Source organism: Tursiops truncatus, chromosome 1 (genome assembly GCF_011762595.2).
Source record: "Tursiops truncatus isolate mTurTru1 chromosome 1, mTurTru1.mat.Y, whole genome shotgun sequence".
Lineage (NCBI taxonomy): Eukaryota > Metazoa > Chordata > Mammalia > Artiodactyla > Delphinidae > Tursiops > Tursiops truncatus.
Genome location: NC_047034.1, coordinates 158,541,363 through 158,562,786, shown reverse-complemented (window position 1 = coordinate 158,562,786; position 21,424 = coordinate 158,541,363). Strand labels below are relative to the sequence as shown.

Here is a 21,424-nt window from a genome sequence, read left to right as displayed (position 1 = left end):
TTTTTTTCCCTTTTAGCTCCAGTGCAATTGGGACTTTGTAGAGGGTGGGCCAGTCAGAAAAGCCTCAGGAATCTGCTGAGGCCAAAGTCCCCCTTGCAGGGCCCCCTCAGCACCTTTCAGAGAGGGGCTCAAGCTGGTAATGAAGATGGAAAAATAAATTACTTTCCCAAGTTATTTTGATTCATCCTCAAGGAAAGCCTACGGTGGTGGTTGTTTCTTCTGAGTAAGAGACAGGGTAGTCCAGTAAAGATGGATGCCAGACTTCCTAGCTTTGAATCTGCTCTAATCATTCAATAGCGATGTGACCTTGGACAAGTTACCTAACCTTTGTCTTACAGTCCACAGCTGTAAATTGGCAATAACAAACAGTACAGTATTTACGAGGAACGGGGAAAGCTATTGTTCAAAAAACTATTAAAACCTTCTATTTGCATACGGAAATTGAAGCCCTGGGAGGGAAAAGAATACCGTCACATAGCAAATTAGTGAAGTTGGGACTGGAATACAGGGCTGATGCCCAGCCCAGTGTATTCTCTCCCTCGTCCTCAGGGTTCCTAGATAGTCGTAGATGTTCACAGCAGGAGGGACGGGGTGGTGGAGGCGTACCGGAAAAAGCAGCCAGGCGCAAGGCTCTGGGAGCTGAATCATAGCTCCTTCGAGACAGAAACGAGGCTGACGTGAGTATTTGTGCAGAATGACTGCCTCCTTTCGGACCTCCTGGGTCTGCGGCTCCGAGGACTAAAACCCTATTGCATCTTGGGAGTGGGGGTCAGCCCCGGTGCATGGAGGGAAGCGTAGTCCTTTCCCTCCCCTCCCTTCCCAACTCACCCGCCTCGGAGGCCGCCTTCGCTTCATCTTTCCCAGCAAGCCTCGCGCGAGCGCCGGCTATTGATTGGCTGCGGCGCTAGCAGGAGGCTCTGCCGGCAGCAGTTATCCAGGGTTTCCGGTACGAGGGCAGAGCGGGCGAAGCCGTCAGGGCGTCGGCGGTGAGGTGCGTACAGCGTCGGCTAGGGGTACGAAGCGAGCCAGAGGGTCTGGTCCCAGACGCTTCTGGCCGGTGCGAGGAATCGCGTGGATTCCGTGCTAGGGCTCGGGCCGGGGGGCAGGGCTGAGGCCTGTGCGCATGCGCGCGCCCGGCGCGCGCGGCTGGAGGGCGCGCGAGGCGTGGGTGGCTGCGCGCGGGTTTGAGGGGGGAGCGGCACGTGGGGCGTGGGGGGCGGGGAAGGACCGGGAATCCAGCGTCCCGCCACGTCAGTCCCGGGCCCTGAACGTATCCCGCGCGCGGCCTGTGGTGAGGGGACCGTGTTGTGCCGGGAAGTGGCTTCAGGAAAAAGGAGGCCGCTCTTCCCTCGCTCCTGGGCACACCAGGCGCCGGTGACGGACCGGAAACGGAGAACCGCTGGCTCCCTCCAGGGAAGGCCTGCCGGTTTGTTTCAAGAAGCTTTGCGCGCCCGGTGTTGGGATTTCTGATCCAGGCTGCGAAGAATTTTGAAGTCTGGAAAATAGCAAGTGTGTTTGTTTCTATAGGATCTGCTCCTAACCTAACATTGCAAACCACAATGAAGAACCAAGACAAAAAGAATGGGGCTGCCAAGCAATCAGGCAACACTTCCAACCCAAAAAACACCCCGGGGCAACCGGAAGCTGGACCCGAGGGAGCCCAGGGGCGGCCCAGCCAGTCGGCTCCTGCGACAGAAGCTGAAGGTTCCACCATCCAGGCTCCAGGGAAGGCTGAGGGTGTGTGCCAGCTCTGCTTTTCCAGCGGGCAGGGGGAGGAGTTTGTGGTGCGCCGGTCCAGCTTCTGGAGTTAGAGGCCAAGGCCACTGTTTACCCAGCAAGGAGGAAATGTAGAATGAGAGGAGGACAGCGCTGAGTCTGTGCAGTCCCCACTGGCTGCTGGGGAGTTGATAGAGGCTCCCACTCTAAGCACAGGGACAGAACTCTCTTGAGAGAAGGCTCTGACAGGATCAAGTCAGGTTGGCAGTCAAATGAGACACCCAACCAGCAAATCCAGGTTACAAACACGTCGTTCACCAGTGGGTAACTGCTGTTTATATTTGAGGCATTTCTGGGACTTTTTTTTCCCCACCAGAGAAGGAAGGATTTATTACTTGCAGCAAGTAAGGAGAACACTTGCTTTCCCAAAGCAGTGTTTCCTCTGGAACTTTTTTTTTTTTTTTTGTCGGCGCCAGCGGCTTGCAGTATCCTAGTTCCCCAACCAGGAACTCATGCCTCCTGCAGTGGAAGCATGGAGTCCTAACCACTGGACCGCCAGGGAATTCCCTGAAACTTTTTTTTTTTTGCGGTACGCGGACCTCTCACTGTTGTGGCCTCTCCCGTTGCGGAGCACAGGCTCCGGACGCGCAGGCTCAGCGGCCATGGCTCACGGGCCCAGCCGCTCTGCGGCATGTGGGATCTTCCCAGACCGGGGCACGAACACTTGTCCCCTGCATCGGCAGGCAGACTCTCAACCACTGCACCACCAAGGAAGCCCCCTGAAACTTTTTTAATGGCAAGAGGTGACATTGGCGGGGAGGAGAAGGGGATGGACTGGACGTAGAGTTCCTGCTACATGATGCCACCCCTGTGTGTTGGATGGTCTACTTACTTGATTTCTTTTATACCCACAACAAGCGTGGTTGGGCAGTAGTGAGAAATAGTTACATCGTTTTACAGGGAAATAAACTGAGCCTTAGAGAAGTTAGGCAACCCAAACCAGTACGTTTGGGCCTGAAAACTCCCAACCAGTGGCATAACCATCTTATTTCTCTCTCTGCCCCTCATCCTCTCCTGCTGAAGGAGCACAAGCCAAAACTGCTCAGTCTGGGGCCCTCCAGGATGTCTCTGAGGAGCTGAGCCGCCAGCTGGAAGACATCCTCAGTACATACTGTGTTGACAACAGTCAGGGGGGCCCAGGCGAGGATGGGGCACAGGGTGAGCCAGCTGAACCCGAAGATGCAGAGAAGTCCAGGACCTATGCCTCGAGGAATGGGGAGCCCGAGCCAGAGACCCCAGTAGTCAATGGTGAGAAAGAGACTTCCAAGGGGGAGCCGGGCACAGACGAGAGCCGGGCAAGTGACGAGGTCGTAGACCGAGACCACCGAAGGCCACAGGAGAAGAAGAAAGCCAAGGGTCTGGGTGAGCAGAGGGCAGCTGCTTGTGAGGCTGGTGAGGGGAGGGAGTTTGGACCTGACATCCTGGGCTAGCCTGCTCTGCCAGGATTCAGAGGAAACCCTACTTCCAGAACTGTCAAACTACGTCGTTTAATCAAAGCCGGGACAGTGGTGCCATAGATAGAGGTGTACAGGTTGTTCACTGCACAAGGGCTTCTGGCCTTGGGAGCAAGCAGGAACCGAAGTCCAGCCTGCTCTCTTTGAGAGATGGAAAGCAGGAGTCCTGAGTCGACAGTCTGTGCCCGCCAGCACCATTTCTAATTTGCTGTGTGACCTTGGGCAAGACGTTTCTCCTCTCTGGTCCTTAGTTTTCACTCCTCTGCACAATAAGAGAATTAGACTAGACCAGGGTTGAAAATTCAAATAAACCAAGCTAGCCAGAGGGCCCCATGAGACCAAGAGAATGCCCCCTTTATCCAAAGCTTGACTGCCACCTGGTCCCAGTGAGTTGATAGCATGTAAAAATTGTAGCTGGCTTTTTTTTTTTTTTTTAAGCCAGAAATCTAGAGTTACTATGTGAAATCTCTAGATTTTAATAGTTGGCAACTAATACGATAGGAGCCAAACAGAACCCATCTGTGGGTTGGATTTGTTTTCGCCTGTGTGCCCATGATTTGCATTCTCTGCATTGATCTCTCAGAGCCTCCCGGGGTTGACACTTCAGGAGCCTGGCACAGTGCTATGTACGGTGGCCCTCTCTTTGACTCAGTCACAGGCATGGGGGAGTCACTTGGGTGGGGATGGAGGGTTAGTGTGTGTCAGAGAATCAAAGGTGGTATTACACCCATGTCTTAGTCGCTACTCCCCCACCCCCCTACCTGTTGCCCTAATTTAAAGGGTTTTTTTTTTTAGTTATTTTAATCTTAGGATCAAATATTGAAAGCTATATTTATTAATTGGGGAGGATAGTCATTTTAAAGTGCACTCTTGTCTGCCTCTGTTGACTGGAGTGCAGTGTTCTTAAGGAGACCTGTTCCTTTTGCATCCTTCCTCTTTCAGAAGGGCCTTCCTTGCATTGAAACAGCACTGACTTCGCAGGTGGGACACCTTTCTTTCACCTGTAGGTAGAGTAGGCAGTTTTCTTTCTCCCATTCGTGGTGCTCACCACGGGGATTTGACAGAGACTCAGTCATTCATTTAATTAGTATTTATTGAGCATGTCGTCTGTGATGGGTGCTGGAGAATAGGGGAGGGCTACCTTAAGGCAGAAGAGTGGGCCCAGACCTGAAGGGGGGGCCCCCAGAGAAGGGGGTACATGCCTTTGCTCCCTGTGCTTTGCAGGAAAGGAGATCACGTTACTGATGCAGACGTTGAACACGCTGAGTACCCCAGAGGAGAAGCTCGCGGCTCTGTGCAAGAAGTATGCTGAGCTGGTCAGTTCTCCCCATTCTCCTCGTACCCTCCCTGCCCTGGGAGGTCAGCACATTTTTAATTACTCTGAGTCGCATTGTATTTCTCCTGTACAGTGCCGAATAGGCTCATGGGAGGGGACCTGAACTGAGAAAGGACAGGGTCGGAGGAAGAGGTGAGGGTCTGTGAAGCCAGGGAGCCAGAAGGATTATCTGTCGATAATGAAAAGGCCACCTTGACTCTAGGAATCATGTTGAGGAGAGAAATGGTGAACCAGGGTCTGTTGCTGAGTATAAGGAGGTGGGTAGCAGGTGGGCTCATCTGAGGGCATGGGTGTCCCGAGAGTTGGGGGAATGTCATGGTCTGAGAGTCTTGCGAGCTTTGAATCTGCAGTCAAAGCTCAGAGAGAAACTGGCATCTGCTGGCTGTGCCCCTCTGCTTGTCCTTAGCGTCCATTTCTGTATCCTTGAGCTGGGGCCCTTGGGGTTATTGGGGGCAGTGTGTGAAGCACCCTCATAGTGTCCGGCCTGAGCTGTGGTGGCTGGAGTCGGGTCAGCTCAGGAGACCCTGGGTCCCCACGGGGCTCTTACCTGCCGTCCCCATCCCCATTCCCAGCTGGAGGAGCACCGGAACTCCCAGAAGCAGATGAAGCTCCTGCAGAAGAAGCAGAGCCAGCTGGTACAGGAGAAGGACCACCTGCGTGGCGAGCACAGCAAGGCTGTCCTGGCCCGCAGCAAGCTCGAGAGCCTGTGCCGAGAGCTGCAGCGCCACAACCGTTCCCTCAAGGTGGGCCAGCCGCTTTCCCTGACCTCACTTGTCTTTGGTGGCTTTCCCCCTAAAAGCAGCACAGGCTTTCGGCATAGAAAGAGATTTCCCCAATGATGCCGTACTTTAGAGAGCTACTTGTAACCACTTGACATGCACTTGTATTAGATGAGATAAAGGCTAAGGTGTTGAAGGAACCTGGATGCAGGGCTTTAGGTTTCTCCATCCCATAGCAGTCCCAGGTGAGCAGCTGGAGGGTGGAGAGGGTCATCAGTCTGGAGTGCTGGGGCCTTTCTCCAACCTCTGCTTCTCCTAGGGTGGGGTCAGTCTGGTTAAGGCCTGGTCATTACTGTGATCTCCAGATAGCTCTTGTATATATATCCTTTATATTTCTTTAAAAATTTGCATCAGTAAATATATTTTGCAACTTGTTTTTCTCAATTGTATTTTATTTTAAAACATTACAAATTTAATATAAATGTGATGTAAAAGATACAAAGGTGACAAAAGTCTAACAAATCAAAGGTAATTGTTGCCCACCCTCCTTGACCCTGGTCCCGGTCCCAGCAGAAACTAATGGGAAGTAAACCTACTTATATGTAAGTCTAAGTGCAGCCTTCTGACTTTCCTGTCTACATATAAAAGCTTACGTAAAGTATTTTTAATGAAATTATTATACATGTATTGTTTCATAGCCTATTCCATTTTCTCACTTTACACAATGCCTTATCTTTCCCTAGCAGTTTTATAAGCCTCTCTCATTCTTTTTAACAGCATCATTGTATGGATATGCTGCATCTGATCAGTACCCTAGTTAATGTGTTTTGTGTCGTTTCCAATTTTTCACTGTTTCATGTATAGAGCTACAGTGAAAATTCTTGTTATATATATCCCTGGCTAATTACATGGAATTTATCCATAGGATAAATCTCAGAAGTGGAATGTCTGGGTCGAAGAATATGCAAATTTTAATAGATTTTGCCAGATCGCCTTCCCACCAACAGTGTCTGAGTGCCTAATTCTGCACAGCCCTGCCAACCCTGGGAATTACTGAATTTTAACTACTTGGTCAGGGGAGAGGGGGTGGGTCAGAGATAGAAGCACATTAAACTGAGACAAATAGGTCTTCCAAATCCTGTTCTGAGGCCTGGAAGAGTAGGCCTCAGGAAATCCAGATTTCTTTAGAAAGGCACTTACGTGTATGCCTGCATTTTTCTAGGGAGTCTCTGGCTCGATGTCACCCGATATACAGAGGGGTCCATTAGGAGCCCCCATTGCATGACCTCTTGGATCCTGGCTACTCCTCACTTGGAAAGCAGGGAGGGCTACTGGGAGAGAACATACCTGAACTGGTGGGGGAGCCCTGTGAGTCTGGCCAGGGGACAGTGGATGATGGAGCTGGGGCTGACTTCTCTGCCCAGGAAGAAGGCGTGCAGCGGGCCCGGGAGGAGGAGGAGAAACGCAAGGAGGTGACCTCGCACTTCCAGGTGACACTGAATGACATCCAGCTGCAGATGGAACAGCACAATGAGCGCAATTCCAAGCTGCGCCAGGAGAACGTGGAGCTGGCTGAGAGGCTCAAGAAGCTGATTGAGCAGTACGAGCTACGGGAGGAGGTGAGGGGTCGCCAGGGGACTGTGGGTTCTGGGTGGATGCCGGTGCCAGGCAGCGCTTTCTAGGCTTCATCCCTTCCCCCATTCTCCCTCCTTTCCTCGGGAGGGGAGTGATGTTGTACATCCTCATGTAGATGAGAGCTGAGGTGTTGAGAAGAGACTCGCCTGTGGCCACACAATCGCGGGTCCACAGCACCTCGTCCTAAACAGTAGGGCCAGGTGTCTTTTGGAATTAGAACTGTCCACATTTTAGACTAGAGTTATGTTCATGGACTGGGTATTACGTAGCACCCCCAGCAGGGCCGTGTGGCAGCACCCCCAAATCAGACATGTTAATGCTTATGCAATAAAACTTCTGAGTATTCTCGCCTAGGTTTATAATTAACCTTACAATGCTTATTAGCCTTACAAGTTTATCTGCTTGGTTAGGGCAATTTCAGTTTTCAGAGTATTTTAGAATTTGAGGAGCTGGAACTGTGTTCAGTGATCGACTCTAGGGGCTGTGTCCTCTGATTACTTGCTGCTCTGCTGCCCCTGCCACTTGAAAGGGCAGGATATCACTCCCTTGGCTGGTGTTGGTTGCTGCCCCAGGCGCTCAGATCCCTCTCTTTGGGTCCCCACACGCCAGTCACTTGGCGTTCTGGGCTTCTGTTTCTTAAATGTTGTGAACAGGGAGATTGGCAGCTACCTTACAGGGCTGGACCAGGCCCCTTCCTAGACCGTGGGGTGTGGTGGTGGGTGTGGTGGTGGGTGGGATGGGCAAGACCCTGCCCTCTTGGGCTCACAGTCCAGTGTAGTGATCACGTGTGCAGGGCCTGGAGGGGCCTTCCCTGACCCACCTCTTTTCCTGTGCTTCATCCTCTGGGATGAAGGCTGGTTTGAGAGGAGTTGGTTTGGTTCTTGTCCCTCAGCACTGAGAGACATGGAGGCTTCCTGAGCCACCAGAGTGAGGCACCTACTTCAAGCAGCTGAGGCCCCTCTTCGTCTTCCCTCTCCTTTCCCCCTGGTTCTCCCTGTGGGAGTGGAGGTGCACCCCATCCCCAGTCAGATTCAGGCACTCCCATCCTGCCCCACAAGCCTCCCAACCGTAGATCACAGGTGACTGAAATTCATCATGTCTCAAACTAGACGTGTCTCGAAGCCACGTTTTCTTCCCCCATCCAAAAAATATATCGCATTCTCCACCTCCCTGTTTTCAGTTGCTTTGACCTTTGAAGTAGCACTCACGTTCATCACCACCTCTCCATCACTGTTTTCTCACCTGGTCCCAGTTCCCGGGGCTCCTCCAGCAGTCAGGACAGCCATTCCTTGGGATCCACACATCTGATCTTCACCTACAGATACAGCAGATCTCTGCCAACTGAGCTAAGCTGTTATGTTGGTAGAGAAGTCGTGTTTGCCCTTTCTTCTCATTTACAAGGGAGTTGGGCTCCAGAAGTAAGGGTTCTCAGTCCAATGGAGTACGTAATCTTTCTTAAGGCTAGAGATTGGAGTATTTTTATTACTTGGCTTCCTGGGAGCTGATCTCATCCTTAAACCCCTGTGCTCACTCTAGAGTGACTCAGTGGGAAAGACACAAGGTGAGGTTGGGCAGTAGACCTTCCAGGGACTTGGGTCCCACATCCTATGGGACACGTGGGAGTCCAACATGTCAGACTGAGGTGGTAGGCTGGCAGTGCCCTGGTCTCTGCACATGGGGCATCCCTGCAGCCCCTGGGTCTCCCTGAGAAAGGGAGCTCCTGACAGATGGACCCCTCTCATGATGCTTTCCTGCAGCACATTGACAAAGTCTTCAAACACAAGGACCTACAGCAGCAGCTGGTGGACGCCAAGCTCCAGCAGGCCCAGGAGATGCTGAAGGAGGCAGAGGAGAGGCACCAGCGGGAGAAGGATTTTGTGAGGCTCAGGCCCCAGGGGTGGGGGTCTGGGAGGAGGCAGGTTGGGTTCTGGCTCAGCTTATAGTCAAGTTTGTACGGGAGAGGTTGCTGTCTGGTCAGACCAGGGCACTGCTTCCTCAGACACCAGTCTGAGAGCAGGAAGCCTTGATGGGTTATGGTGCGTGTGGCGAAGAAAATCCAGACGTAGCCTCTGGGGGCTTCTGATGGGATCTGGGGTCCTGTCTCGGAAATAGCTCCTCAAAGAGGCTGTGGAGTCGCAGAGGATGTGCGAGCTGATGAAGCAGCAGGAGACCCACCTGAAACAGCAGGTGAGACTGTATAGCCTCCCCCTGTGCCTTCGTGGTCCCCACGCTGAGCCCCATCCTGTGGGGAGGGAAATGGAACCCTCATTCTAGGACCACCTTGACTCCCGTGTGACCTTCCTAAGACTTTGTTCTCCCCGGACCCTCCCAGCACCTGTGTGGTGGTGACCAGGTGGCTAGGTGAGCTCGAAGTACTCGGCTCCTAGTCAGAATTGTTGTGCTGCTGTTGAGGAGGTGGGGACGGAATGGGTGATTTCAGTTACATTAGTTAGACTTCATTCTGGAAGAAAAGTTTGAAAACAAACATAAAAGAAAATACAAGTCACCCCCAAATCCTACTTTTTAGGCTTAACATTTTAGATTATATCCTTCCAAATATATGGTTTTTGTTTTGTTTTAAAGAAAACTGGTATCTCAAGAGAGTTGTTGGGTCAGAGGGCCAAGGGTGAGTCTGAGTGTGTTGACCAGAAGTGCCCTCCAGAGAAACCCAGTCTTACCTGTGGGCTTCTTTCTCACCCAGCTTGCCCTATACACGGAGAAGTTTGAAGAGTTCCAGAACACTCTTTCCAAAAGCAGTGAGGTGTTCACCACGTTCAAACAAGAGATGGAAAAGGTAACAGTGGTCCAGACTGGGTGTGGCTGCAGGGGCATAAGCAGCTTCATTCAGAGTTGAACACTGGGCCTGCCTTCAGGAAGCCCCCTCCCTGGAGTGCTTCACGGGGAGCTGTTTACAGTAATAGTGTGATTGAGACCATAAGTAGGGTCTGGGTGGGCTGTATTTAACTGGAGACACCCTGGGGTGGCACAGAGGGCACTGACTGCGCCCAGTAATACCTTGCCCCCTTGGGATCGTTCCCCACTTTGGAGACACAGATGCACAGACAGCCTGGACCCCTGACCATTTCCTTTTATGTGTCACATAACCCAGATGACTAAGAAGATCAAGAAGCTGGAAAAAGAAACCACCATGTACCGGTCCCGGTGGGAGAGCAGCAACAAGGCCTTGCTTGAGATGGCCGAGGAGGTGGGCTGAGTGTGACCTGCATCTGGGCTGGGGGTGTGCGGCTCTTGAGTACTGGGCCCTTTCCTGTACATTGTACCGAGAAGTGATGCAGCTGCCATGAGGTGGAGCTGGGATTCACATACATGTCCATCCAAGTCCAGAGGCACTGTCGGCTGTCTCCCCGAGGGAGGTGGTGAGCTTAGTGATAGGTCTGTAGGGGAAGCAAAGAGAGCAGATGGAAGAAAGGAGGAAAGGAGCAGAAAAAACAAGGGGTGCCAGTGATGCGCATAGCTTGCATGCAGCTGCAGAACTGCCCAGATAATTTGATTTTGTGGCTTGAGATGTAGGAGGAGAAAATAACTAATTGACGGAGAGGCTGCTGTGTGCCAGACCCTGCTGAGTGTTTAGATGTGCCGGTTCATTGAGCTCTCTTGAGATCTGTGAGGGTGACATTAGTAGTCCAGTATAACAGATAAGGCAGTAGGCTCAAAAGCCAAGTACTTTGCTAAGGCCATCTGGTGGATAAACAGAGGAATCCATTGTCTCCAAGCCATGCCCCTTCTCTACACCACACTGCCCCCAACCGACAGCCAAGTCTCAGCATAAACCAGGGCTGTTTTATGCTGTTTTACTTGAAAGCGGCCAGCTTTTTTACTCTGATCGGTGCCCAGCGTTGTTAAAGTGTGAATGTTTTCTACCAAGTGGCAGTGTTGGGTGGGGCGTTGATGACATGGAACTGAAGGCCCTATGTCTCTCCCTAGAAAACACTCCGGGACAAAGAGCTGGAGGGCCTGCAGGTCAAAATACAGCGGCTGGAGAAGCTGTGTCGGGCACTGCAGTCAGAGCGCAATGACCTGAACAAGAGGGTGCAGGACCTAAGTGCTGGGGGCCAGGCTCCCCTCACTGACAGCGGCCCTGAGCGAAGGCCAGAGGCTGCCAATACCTCCAAGGAACAGGGTGGCGAGGGGCCCAGGGTCCAAGCACCTAGCTCCCCAAGGGTCACAGAAGCTCCTTGCTGCCCCGGAGCACCGAGCATGGAAGCATCAGGCCAAACTGGGCCCCAGGAACCCGCCTCCATCACTGCCTAGGGAGCTGGGAAGGGAGCGAGCAGCCCAGCCAGGCCTGGCCCATGTGAGGCTCCCGCCGCTGAGGCCCAGGGTGCTGTGACCTGGCTGCCATCTGACTCTTTGCAGTTTTGGATTTTGTGGGTCAGTTTTACGTACATATGGCATATGTGCAAGGCCTCATACATTTATATCTGTAAGTGTAAAACGGGCTTGCATCAGAGGTGGGGGTGTGTACAGATGAAGTCAGTGGCTCTTCTGTGAGCTGAAGAGTCTTAAAGCGGAGTTGTCGTCTGTGGCTGCCGTCACAGTAAGTTGGCAGGAGAAGTGATTTGAGCGTTTCCCTGCCCAATTTGAGGCTCAGCCCCTCCCTCCCTGCTACCTTCAGGGCTCATGACAGGTGACACACCCAGGCCATGACTGTGTTCTCCTGTTAGTGGGACTTGGGCAGCTCTGGCTCTCCTAGCTCTCCTGGAAGCTCCTTTGCTTCTCTTAATCTGGAAAAGGGGTCGCCAGGCAGAGCATTGACAAGGCACTCAGAGCCAGTGATTAGACTGCTTCCCTACCTAGGACAAGGGACCTGGAGCATGTTCTGTGCGGGATGATGTGCTGGTAGGGAGCCCCTCAGCTTCCCCTGCGCTCCGGTAGTGCCAGGACCAGGCCAATGATGCTTCGCAGTAGCCTTATCATTCACAGGTGCCTCTGTAGCCTGCACAAATGATTGACGAGATCACCAAAAGGATTCTTTCTGAAGGTTTTTGGGTTTTGTTCTGTTTGCCTTGGTTTTGTTTCGGTTTTGCACATGACAGTGTTTGTTTTGAGGATCTTCTGAGGAAGAAGGGGTGCTATGGTGGTGGTGCCTGGGTTCCTGGCCTCCAGTGCCCCACCCCCTCACCACCACACCTGGCACCTTTGCCATGTTGGTGCTCAGGATTCCTGCTTGATGAAGTCAGATTGTTTGTTTATAGTGAGAGAAAGGAAAGGGCTTCTGATGGCTTTGTCACAAGCTTACAATCCCGGGAGGCCACTGCTGATGCCACCACCACTGTCTCCATGCAGCAGTTGCCGGGCCCCGGGTCCAGCTGTCCCTTTGGCCTCATGAGTCTGTTTCTGCTTCCTGCACCCACACCACCAATGTGCATTCTTTTGAGGTTTGCCGTGATTTTGTTGCCCAAGTAGTAAGAGCTGTGATATGTCCCCCTTGACATCCCATTTCTTCCTGTGTGGGAGCCCCCAGCTCTTATCTGACAGCTAATGGGTAAGAATGCGACTCAGCCATTGACTGAGCCCCAGAAGTCCACAGAATGGCTGCAGATAGTTGTGTGTGTTTTCCTCTCTAGCTCCACCACTCCCACCCCTCATACATGCTACTCTATACTCTGAAAGTCCTGCTGGTGGCAAACTTGCCAGTGTATTAGTCAATCTTTGTACAGAACAATGTTCTGGAACAGCAGAATGAGTCTTGGGTCAGGAAGCAGGGCTACGCTGCGTTTGGGGTCCTATAACCCCATCTCCAGCTGGGCCTCAGCTTCAGTATAGCTGAGGGAGCCACAGACCAAGATGGATCGGAGGGTTGAGTTTTTGCTTCTTGCTGTATTTCCTTGAAGTTAATTCATTATCTTATAAGTCCCTTCATCTTCCACAAATAGCCCGCTCTTTTCAGCCCTTAACTTAAATCCCTCAGATAATTAGGTTCATGAAGAGTGCTAAGTACTCCTGAATTATGTTAGGACTTAGACCAGAGATGGCAAATGAATGGCACAGCATTTCCCCTCTTCCCCCCATGGTAGGTACCACTAATCTGCTTCGGAGTATTCCCTGCTAAATCCCTGGTATATCATTTCTCAAGATTCCCCCAGCAACCAGTATGAGTGTTGAGACCTATTTGCCTTCCCTGGCTGAGATACTGCTCTGCTGAGGAACATAAGAGCTGCCAACCCCATACGGGGTTTGCTGAGCTAAGAAAGTACAGAGAAGAGACAGAAGTTTCTGCCTGCCCCCTTCAAAACAAGCAGGAAGGCCTGCAGTGACCCACATGATTGCCTGCCCCACTTCAGCTACCTCTTAAAGCCCATAGTGTTGGTGGGGAGGGGACTGTTGGAGCCCAGTGTGGTGTGGGGAATTATAGCCCTCGGAAACCAAGTCTAGCTGCTGAGGATCTACAGTGAGCAAGGTGGCCCCAGCTGTGCAGGGTAGAACCTCTGCTCTCACCTCCAGCCGCCTGTCTCTAGGCATCCAGGCTAGGCTATAATTGGGGACCCCATTCTTCTTCCTGTTCGTTGACCAAATCTTAACCGATCACTACAGCTGCTCTGCTTGCTCTGCTTCCCAAAGTCAGCCCAGGTTTCTGGGTGCTGCCCATACCGGCCAGGGTCCTGGGCCAGATGAAGAGGTGACCTATCCATGAGTGAAGACCAGTTCCTTCCTCCCTGGGGCAGGTCTCATGCCCATGACCTCAGTTTTAGGACCAAGAGCTGTGTTGGTTTCTTAGATTGCTAGTTTTTCCTCCAGGGGACCACAGCAGGTGAGGCTCTGCTGACAGTAATTTGTGCTCAGGGTCTTGTCCAGCTGAGAGCTTCATGTACACCAGATTCTGAGAGGTGTCAGCAGCACTTTTAAAAAATTTTGTTTTCCGTGAGGTTTTTGGACCATGGGCTGCGCTCAGGCACTTTCTATAAGAGAATGTTATGTCTGTAAAAATGGTTATTTCCCCTCCTCCACCCCCACCCTGGTGGCCCTTCGGAGGGCTGACCAAAAGGCCAGTGGAGCTGCCCTGGTGTCTATGGGGGAGGGCCGAGGCCTGCTGAGTTGGTTCTCCAGCTGCTGCTCCAGCCCTCCCACCTTGCACAGCACAGAGGAGGTCATCCTAGGGACATCCAGGCACCCGCCTGGGGGAAGGGTGCTGCCTTCTGTCCCTGTAACTGCTTCCCTTATGGCCCAACCTGGCTGTCCAGATTTGTTTGAAGCTGTGCTGACGGCCTTTTTTTGTCTCTGTTTGGTATTCACAACAGCCAGGGACTTGATTTTGATGTATTTTAAAACCACATTAAATAAAGAGTCTGTTGCCTTAACTTTTTTCTCTCCTGACCTTCGTGGTCATTTGCTGCTTTTGGGTCCATCCAGCCACACTGATGTGTCCACATCTGCTACGAAGTCTCTGGCTCTGCCTTCCAACAGTCACCGCAGGCTCAGGACACTAGCAAATACACTTCAGCTGCCTGAGTGGAGCCCTTGGCAAAGTTGGTGTGATGCTCATCATATATATATGATTTTTCTCAATCAAAAGTTGTCCCTGTCAAAAAAAGAATTGTCCTTGTTCCCTGAGGGTTTACAGGCTAGTGACGGGGAAAGGTGGTTTTAGATACAGAAAGGTTGGTTGTGATATGGGAGCATGGGAGAGGTCCTGTTCCCTTCAGCAAGGGGATAGAACTGGATCCTGGAAGGTCCTTAGGACCCAAAGGGCAAGTGGAAGTTTGACATTTAGTGAGGAAGTGGTTGACAATGCAGGTGCACAGGAGGTTGGTGGGAGATGAGGCAGGGGCCAAATCACGAGCCTGTGTGCCAGGTTAAGGAATTCGTGCTAGATCCAGGAGACACGGGCAACCGCCTAAGTTGTTTAGATAGGAAATCGGTCGAGTCCATGAGGAAGACAAAAAGCAAGGAGACCAGAGAGTTGGGCATAGGCCAATGGGGGCCCAAATTAAGATGAGGGGACACTGTCATCACTGCCACTGGGGGCTGTCTGCCATGCATAGCATCCTTTTGGCACTGGCCCACCCAAGGGAATACACAGGAACCTCCAGGTCCCTTTGATTCCTTTCCTTGTCATTCCATGACAAGACCCAAACTGCACGTAGTCCTTAAGAATGGGCTGTTTCTAACTCCTGTTCACCCACCCCAAGGCTAGGTGTAAAAGTTGAGACTCCTATAAGGGAGACATCCTACTGGTGGCCTCACCCAGCACCCTGTTCTCTGCCCTCCCTTGGCTGATCTGGCTCAAAGGATTATATATGAATGCCCCCCAAATGGCAGAGGCAAACTGCATTTCCCTCCAGGCCTCCACAGGCAGACATTTCCACGCTGGCTGTGACAACCCCCACAAAACCTCTGCCCCTTCAGGCCAGGATCCTGATGGGTTGATACGTTTCTGTGCCAGCCACATGGGTTGGTTCCAGTTAAATATCCTTTGGAGGGGGTCCAGGGAGACTGCCACAATTCTTGGAGCTCCAGATTAAAGCAGCTCTGAGAATAACTTCACCCTAGAGGTGCTCCTGGACTCTCTGCCACTTTCCTGGAGGAGCCTTTGTGCCACTCTCTAGCAGCCCTGGTAGGGGAGGAGAGGGACTTCCAGCTGTCCCCTCTGCCTACCTACACAGACCCCTCCCTCAGACCCCTGGTTGTGGAAGTCCCAAAGTAATGTCTCCCCTTCTGGAGCAGTCTAGGTGTTGGAAGCATCTGGGAAAGAGCCCTGTTCAGGTGCCTTTGGAAAGAGTGCCCAGCCCTCTGGAACTCGGGGAGGCCTGGGCCCAGGGAGGCTCTGCTCCTGGCCAGTGGGAGGGGAAGGTAGGTAGGGTCACTGTGCGCTGGCCCCGGGCAGTTATCTGAGACTACAGGGCAGCCTCCTGTTGCATCAGATGCTTCTCTGGGGACCTGAGCTGGGAGCCTCTGCCAGGTCTTTTGTTAGCTGCCCCATTGGTCTGGCCTCCTGGGGTGGCACCAGCAGCGCTGGGTCAGCCTCCCATCAGGCACATAAGTTTCCCGCCTGGGGGCTGGTGTCAAGCGCTGGGTAATCACACTGGTTTTGCTCTAACCTGATGCTCCCCACACGTGGCCCCTAGGCCTGGGTGTGGGGAGAGGGTCGGCTTGGTCTTGTCATTTCATGAGTGACTGAATACAGCCCTCACCACCTACCAGCAAAGAGTGTCTGGGTGCTGTGGGGGAATGGTGTTACCTCAGAAGACTACTGTTGGGACTTACATGGTGGTTCAGCGGCTCCCAGCGTGGGGGGCCCGGGTTTGGTCTGTAATCAGGGAACTAGATCCCGTGTGACACAACTAGAGTTTGCATACCGCAACTGAAAATCCCGCATGTCGCAATGAAGACCGGGTGCAGCCAAATAAATAAATATATTTTTAAAAAAAGACTATTGTTGATTTTCAGTAAAATGACTACCTTCCTTCAGGGTTGTTATGAGGATTAAATGCACGTAAAATGCTTAATAGGGGACCGGGACTCATTTGAAAGATGGTTGTCGTCTCTTGCAGTTTTTTCCTGCTGCTGCTGCTGCTTCTTGTGCTTCTTATATGATATATATATATATATATATATTCATTCATTCTCTACCCCCCACCTCCTCCTCCCCTCCATTTCTGACAAAGCTGCCACCATTTGGTAAGGGACTGTAACTTCTCTCCAAAACTGATAGGAAAGTGAAAGCGTTTTTTTTTTTAGATTGCCATCACACAACCAATGTCATCACCTTAGCTCAGCTGGAGAGGTAAAGTCGAGTGAAAGGGACAGCTTAATAAATGTGGGGATGTTCCTCCCATCTTACTCCATCCCACTCTAAAAAAGGTCACTTTCTCTTTAAATGCAAATTGCCTCTTGCGAGCTCAGCTTCCACCCTTTCCGTTCCCGAGTTGGAGAGTGCTGCGGAGGGCGGAGGGAACCCCCACGGAAGCATCACTCCAGACCCCAAACCTCCAGGTCAGTTACCCACTTCGGGAGTGGGTGCAGAGGCTCAATGACGCGGGTCTGATGCTCCATTTCGGATCCTGGCTCCCGAGATGAGCGATCCATTTGGCACACGGCTTTGGAGATTGTGGGAAATAGATCCCAGGTCGCCCCCAGCCATTCCTGGGGAGCCGAGGCTCCCGCTGCAGTTTCTCTATCGAGTCCTTAATTGAACCAAGCTGCTGCTGAGCCAGGTATTTGACGCGCTTCTGCCTCCCCTCCACCACCGCTGTCCCACACCAGTGCCAGCCAGCCTCGTACAATTTAAATGCTTATGCCCCCAGCGCCACCGCCATCCCAGAGTGCGGAGTCGGGCTTGGTGGTGGAAACTGGGAGTAAGCAGCTTGAGGAAACCCCGTAAAGGGTCTTCAGACCTCCATCTGGGGGGCGGCCTCCGCGGACCCGGGGCTGAAGGGGCGGGGCCGGGCGGGAGATCCAGCGGTGCCAGCCTCGGGCGCAGCCTTTGTTGGAGGCCCAGGCTGCCTGCTACGTGCCCGACCACGCGGCCCTCTCTGGCTGCAGCTGAAGCCAAGCGGGGACTTCCTGACTGGGGAGGGTGAAGCGGCTGGAAGTCTGTCCCAGGGAACTTCTGGGAGTCTCCTGGTGTTTGCCATTGGGGGCGGGGTGGAAGAGGAGGGATGCCAGTGCGGGGAAACCACACTGAGCCCTGCCAGCGTGCCACGGCTTCTGCCATTGCTGCCCATCCTCAGTGGGTTACTGCCTCACACCGGGGTCTTCCCAGGTGATCCCATCCACATCTCTGTCACCTTCCATGCTGAGGTTTGTCAGCGTCTGTCCAGGCAGTTGATAAATAGAACGGAGCCGAGTTAAGACACTCGTAATCCTCAGCCGGGCTCCTGCCAGCTCACATCCACCCTGTCTCCCCCTCCATTTCCTCTGCCAGCTCCGCCCCCGCAGCTACAGGGACAGGAAACCCCAGGAGCAGCAGCAGCAGGAAAATAGTGTCTGGTCCAGCCCTTTGAGGCAGGGCCTAGGTTTTCAGGCTAAAACTGGAAGGCAAGGAGGACCTGGGGTGGGCCACAGAAGTTCCTTCAAATACACATCTGTGACCCCAGCAGTAGGTGCTGGCACCTGGCCTTGCCCATACTGGGCAGCTGAGGGGAGAGTTAGGAAGGTCTGGGGGCCATCCTTTGCAGCTCTCAGGGATTGCTAGGTGGAGGGATGGCTTTGCCCCTCACTATCTCAGTGGGACTGCCTCCCTCCCAGGGCCTGAGGCCTAGCCAGCATCCAATGGAGGACAAGAAGAAGAAAAGGAGTCCCAAGCCCTGCCTGACCCAGCCAGCCCAGCCCCCAGGCACACTACGCAGGGTCCCAGTGCCCACCAGCCACAGCGGCTCCTTGGCCCTGGGACTCCCTCATCTGCCATCCCCCAAGCAGCGGGCCAAGTTCAAGAGGTGGGTACAGAAGGGAAGAGGGCAAGGAGGGAGGGACCCTAACTCTGGGCTGAGCCCTGTGGGCAGGAAGGTAAAGGGGGCCTTAGCCTACCGTTACTAAGCAGTAATCCATGCCTTCCCTGGGGCTCCTCCCACCCCCCACCGGCCCCTGAGAACTCAGACCCAGTTCCTACTCTCAAGTGTGTTGGGAAAAGGCCAGGTGGGTCACGGGGATCACACAGTATGATGATGCACCTCAGCGCAGGGAGTGAGCAAACTTCCAGGAAGTGAGTCAGAGAAGGCTGTTGGGCACACTGGAGAGGGACAATGTTCTAAGCTGAGGGGCTTGCCTGGCAGAAGTATGGTAGGAAAATATTGCCTGGAAGGTTCCAGGAACCACAGGTGATTTGGTGGTCCTGGATTGTCATGGGGTAGGAAATGGTGAGGGGATACTTGGGTAAACAATTTGAATTCTCCGCTTAATTTTTTTAATGATTGAAAATTTGCCTCCTACCCTATAGTGTCTGTGTTTGTTTCCACTACCCATGCGTTCTTTCTCTGATTACTGTGTTTCCCTGTGCCTTTGGCACCACCTGCCTGAGAGGCATGTTGGGAGATGGCCAAGTCGGGGTAGCTGAAGCTCAGGGCTGGGGCAGGGATAATAGGAGACACAACTGGAGAGGCAGTGGGGCCAAGCTGGAAAGATCATTCAGTGTTATCCCGAGGGCAATGGAAAATTCAAAGAAAAGGTTTTTACAAACAAGAGGGGCAGAAAGATATTTTTGGAAGAGGTAAGATGGCTTTCATGGTAATAAGGGAGTAACTATCCCCAAGTTCACTGAGGACCGGTGAGGACAAGTGATTCACCCAGGGTCACAGGAAGAATGAGTGAGGTGCTCAGACTGGAACCCAGGAGCCCCATTCCAGGCATGGTTCTGGATGTATCACTGGCAGAAAAAGACTTCTTTTGACTTCTCACCCTCACCCTTCTTCACCCACTCCCTTCCCTTTACCCATCCCGGTGCCCAGAACCGGGCGAAACATCCATTTACATTGGTGGGTGGATAGAAGGGTGAATTAGTGCATAGACAGATGGCACAGAAGACCTGGGGTTACCTGGCTGCCACTCACCCTGTGACCATGGCCATGCCCACCCACCCAGGGTCAGCAAGGAGAAATGCCGCCCAGTGCTGGCAGGAGGTGGGGGTGGCTCTGCAGGCACCCCCCTGCAGCACTCGTTCCTGACCGAGGTGACCGATGTCTATGAGATGGAAGGTGGGCTGCTGAACCTGCTCAATGATTTCCACTCAGGCCGGCTGCAGGCCTTCGGTGAGTCCTGGGGGCGGGGCTTAGAGGGCATGTAGGTGGGGCTGGAGGACTGGGTATCTGGGGCGTGGCTGGGACCAGGGTCCCAAGCTTGCTCCCAGAGCTGACAGGTGTTGTCCAGGAAAGGAATGCTCCTTTGAGCAGTTGGAACACGTGCGGGAGATGCAGGAGAAGCTGGCCCGGCTGCACTTCAGCCTGGACGTGTGTGGAGAGGAGGAGGAGGAGGAGGAGGAGGAGGAGGACGGGGTCACTGAGGGGCTACCTGAGGAGCAGAAGAAGACGATGGCTGACCGCAACCTGGACCAGCTGCTTAGCAATGTGGGTCAGGGCTGGGTGCTTCAGTTCCTGGGGGCACCAGAGGGTGTGTGGAGGGGTACATGCTTCTAAGACCATTCCTGGCCCCTGGGTGAGAAGCTGGGGGTGCATGGAGCCCAAAGCTCTGGGCCTCTCAACCCCCCACCAGAAGATGAACCCCAGAGCATCTGGAGTTTGACCAGGTGCCCCTCCTTACAAAAACTTCCCTTTCTCTCTCTGTTGACAGCTGGAAGATCTCAGTAATTCTATGTATCCTTTCAAGGGGACTTGACAGTGTGTAAGTGTGTGCACGCCTCCCAGAGATAAAATCAGCTTCGGCCTCCCCACCACCCTGCAGGAATCTTTACAGATAACCAACATCCTCACCCCTTTCAGTCCTACAGAATTAGCCACAAATTCCCCCTACCCAGGTAGAGGGTGCAGAAAGAATTCCCCAAATATTAGGAGAAAGAAAGGTGGTTGCAGGGAATATGTTTTACTTGCTTATCAAAATCTTTGCAAGGGGCTTCCCTGGTGGCGCAGTGGTTGAGAGTCCGCCTGCCGATGCAGGGGACACGGGTTCGTGCCCTGGTTCGGGAAGATCCCACATGCCGCGGAGCGGCTGGGCCCGTGAGCCATGGCTGCTGAGCCTGCGCGTCCGGAGCCTGTGCTCCGCCACGGGAGAGGCCACAAAAAAAAAAAAAAAAAAAAAATCTTAGCAAGTACTTTAGCCGACACCAATCCATGGCAAAGCTTGTCTGATGTCTTCCTATTCTTTCAGCACTGAACAATTCTTTTTACTGACTTAAATTATCTCCGCATCTAGTTCTATCAGAAGTAGTGCGGGTGCACGCTCCTGCATGATCTAAAGCAAAAGCGAAGGGGGTAAGGCACCTAGCAAGAAGGACAGGTGAGGACTGCAACCCCAGACCACGGAGCACCCCAGAGTCCCTGGCCCCCGCCCTTTTGCGCAGTCGGGGAAACTGAGCCTGTGCAGGTTGGGAAAATAGGGCTGCAAGGACCCGGGTCCAGAGCATCACAATCCTTGACAGGCACAGACAGAAGCTGCACCTGGCTGAGAACGCCGAGCCTGAGGAGCCGTCAGCTGTGTAGGTGTCGGACCCAGGCTCAGACCGCCCCTTCTCATTCCCTTCAAACTGTGACTTTTTACGGACTCGATTGGGTGTTCCGCGGCCCCCCCAGGTGCTATGGGGGAGGGGGGCATTGGATGGAATTAAACCATAAAGAAAGAAAGCGGCTCTGTGTCCTCCCTCCCCTCCTCGCGCCTTTACTCGGCAGGGGCGCCCGGGCCCCAGCTCTCGCGGGAACGCCCCTTTGCAACAAACTTCTGGTTTGGGAGGTCCCGCTCGCGGGGCTGGACTCCCCTGTGCTGCTCTGGGAGTGGGAGTTGGGGACAGGTGCCAGTTGGCGTCCAGCCCCAGGGCAGGAGCCAAAAAGGTTGCCATGGAGACGGTGGGGCGGGGCCTGAGCAGGCCAGCGCGGCGCAGA

The 21,424-nt window shown here is 53.2% G+C and overlaps 2 protein-coding genes across 11 annotated transcripts; both read left to right on the top strand.

Annotated features, from left to right (window-relative positions):
* Positions 1-549: 549 nt before the first annotated feature.
* On the top strand, positions 550-14,239 carry TXLNA (taxilin alpha). 2 transcript variants are annotated; one of them, XM_019938233.3, is made up of 11 exons: positions 550-991; positions 1,528-1,737; positions 2,800-3,138; positions 4,455-4,546; positions 5,139-5,309; positions 6,710-6,904; positions 8,678-8,797; positions 9,033-9,107; positions 9,622-9,714; positions 10,030-10,125; positions 10,866-14,239. In XM_019938233.3, the coding sequence occupies exons 2-11, from the start codon at positions 1,560-1,562 to the stop codon at positions 11,190-11,192; spliced, it is 1,686 nt and encodes a 561-aa protein (XP_019793792.1). In that variant the 5' UTR covers positions 550-991; positions 1,528-1,559; the 3' UTR covers positions 11,193-14,239. The 2 variants fall into 2 exon arrangements, with proteins under 2 accessions (XP_019793792.1, XP_073648905.1); XM_073792804.1 differs by lacking the exon at positions 550-991 and having other exon boundaries at positions 1,256-1,737.
* Positions 14,240-14,376: 137 nt separating this feature from the next.
* Positions 14,377-21,404, top strand: CCDC28B (coiled-coil domain containing 28B). Of its 9 annotated transcripts, none has more exons than XM_073792896.1 (6): positions 16,594-16,874; positions 18,129-18,316; positions 19,458-19,624; positions 19,723-19,939; positions 20,163-20,185; positions 20,974-21,404. In XM_073792896.1, exons 2-6 carry the CDS (start codon positions 18,153-18,155, stop codon positions 21,402-21,404), a joined length of 1,002 nt encoding a protein of 333 aa, XP_073648997.1. In that variant the 5' UTR covers positions 16,594-16,874; positions 18,129-18,152. The 9 variants fall into 9 exon arrangements, with proteins under 9 accessions (XP_073648999.1, XP_073648997.1, XP_073648996.1 ...); XM_073792895.1 differs by lacking the exon at positions 16,594-16,874 and adding an exon at positions 16,881-17,095; XM_073792898.1 differs by lacking the exon at positions 18,129-18,316 and having other exon boundaries at positions 14,377-16,874.
* The last annotated feature ends 20 nt before the right edge of the window (positions 21,405-21,424 follow it).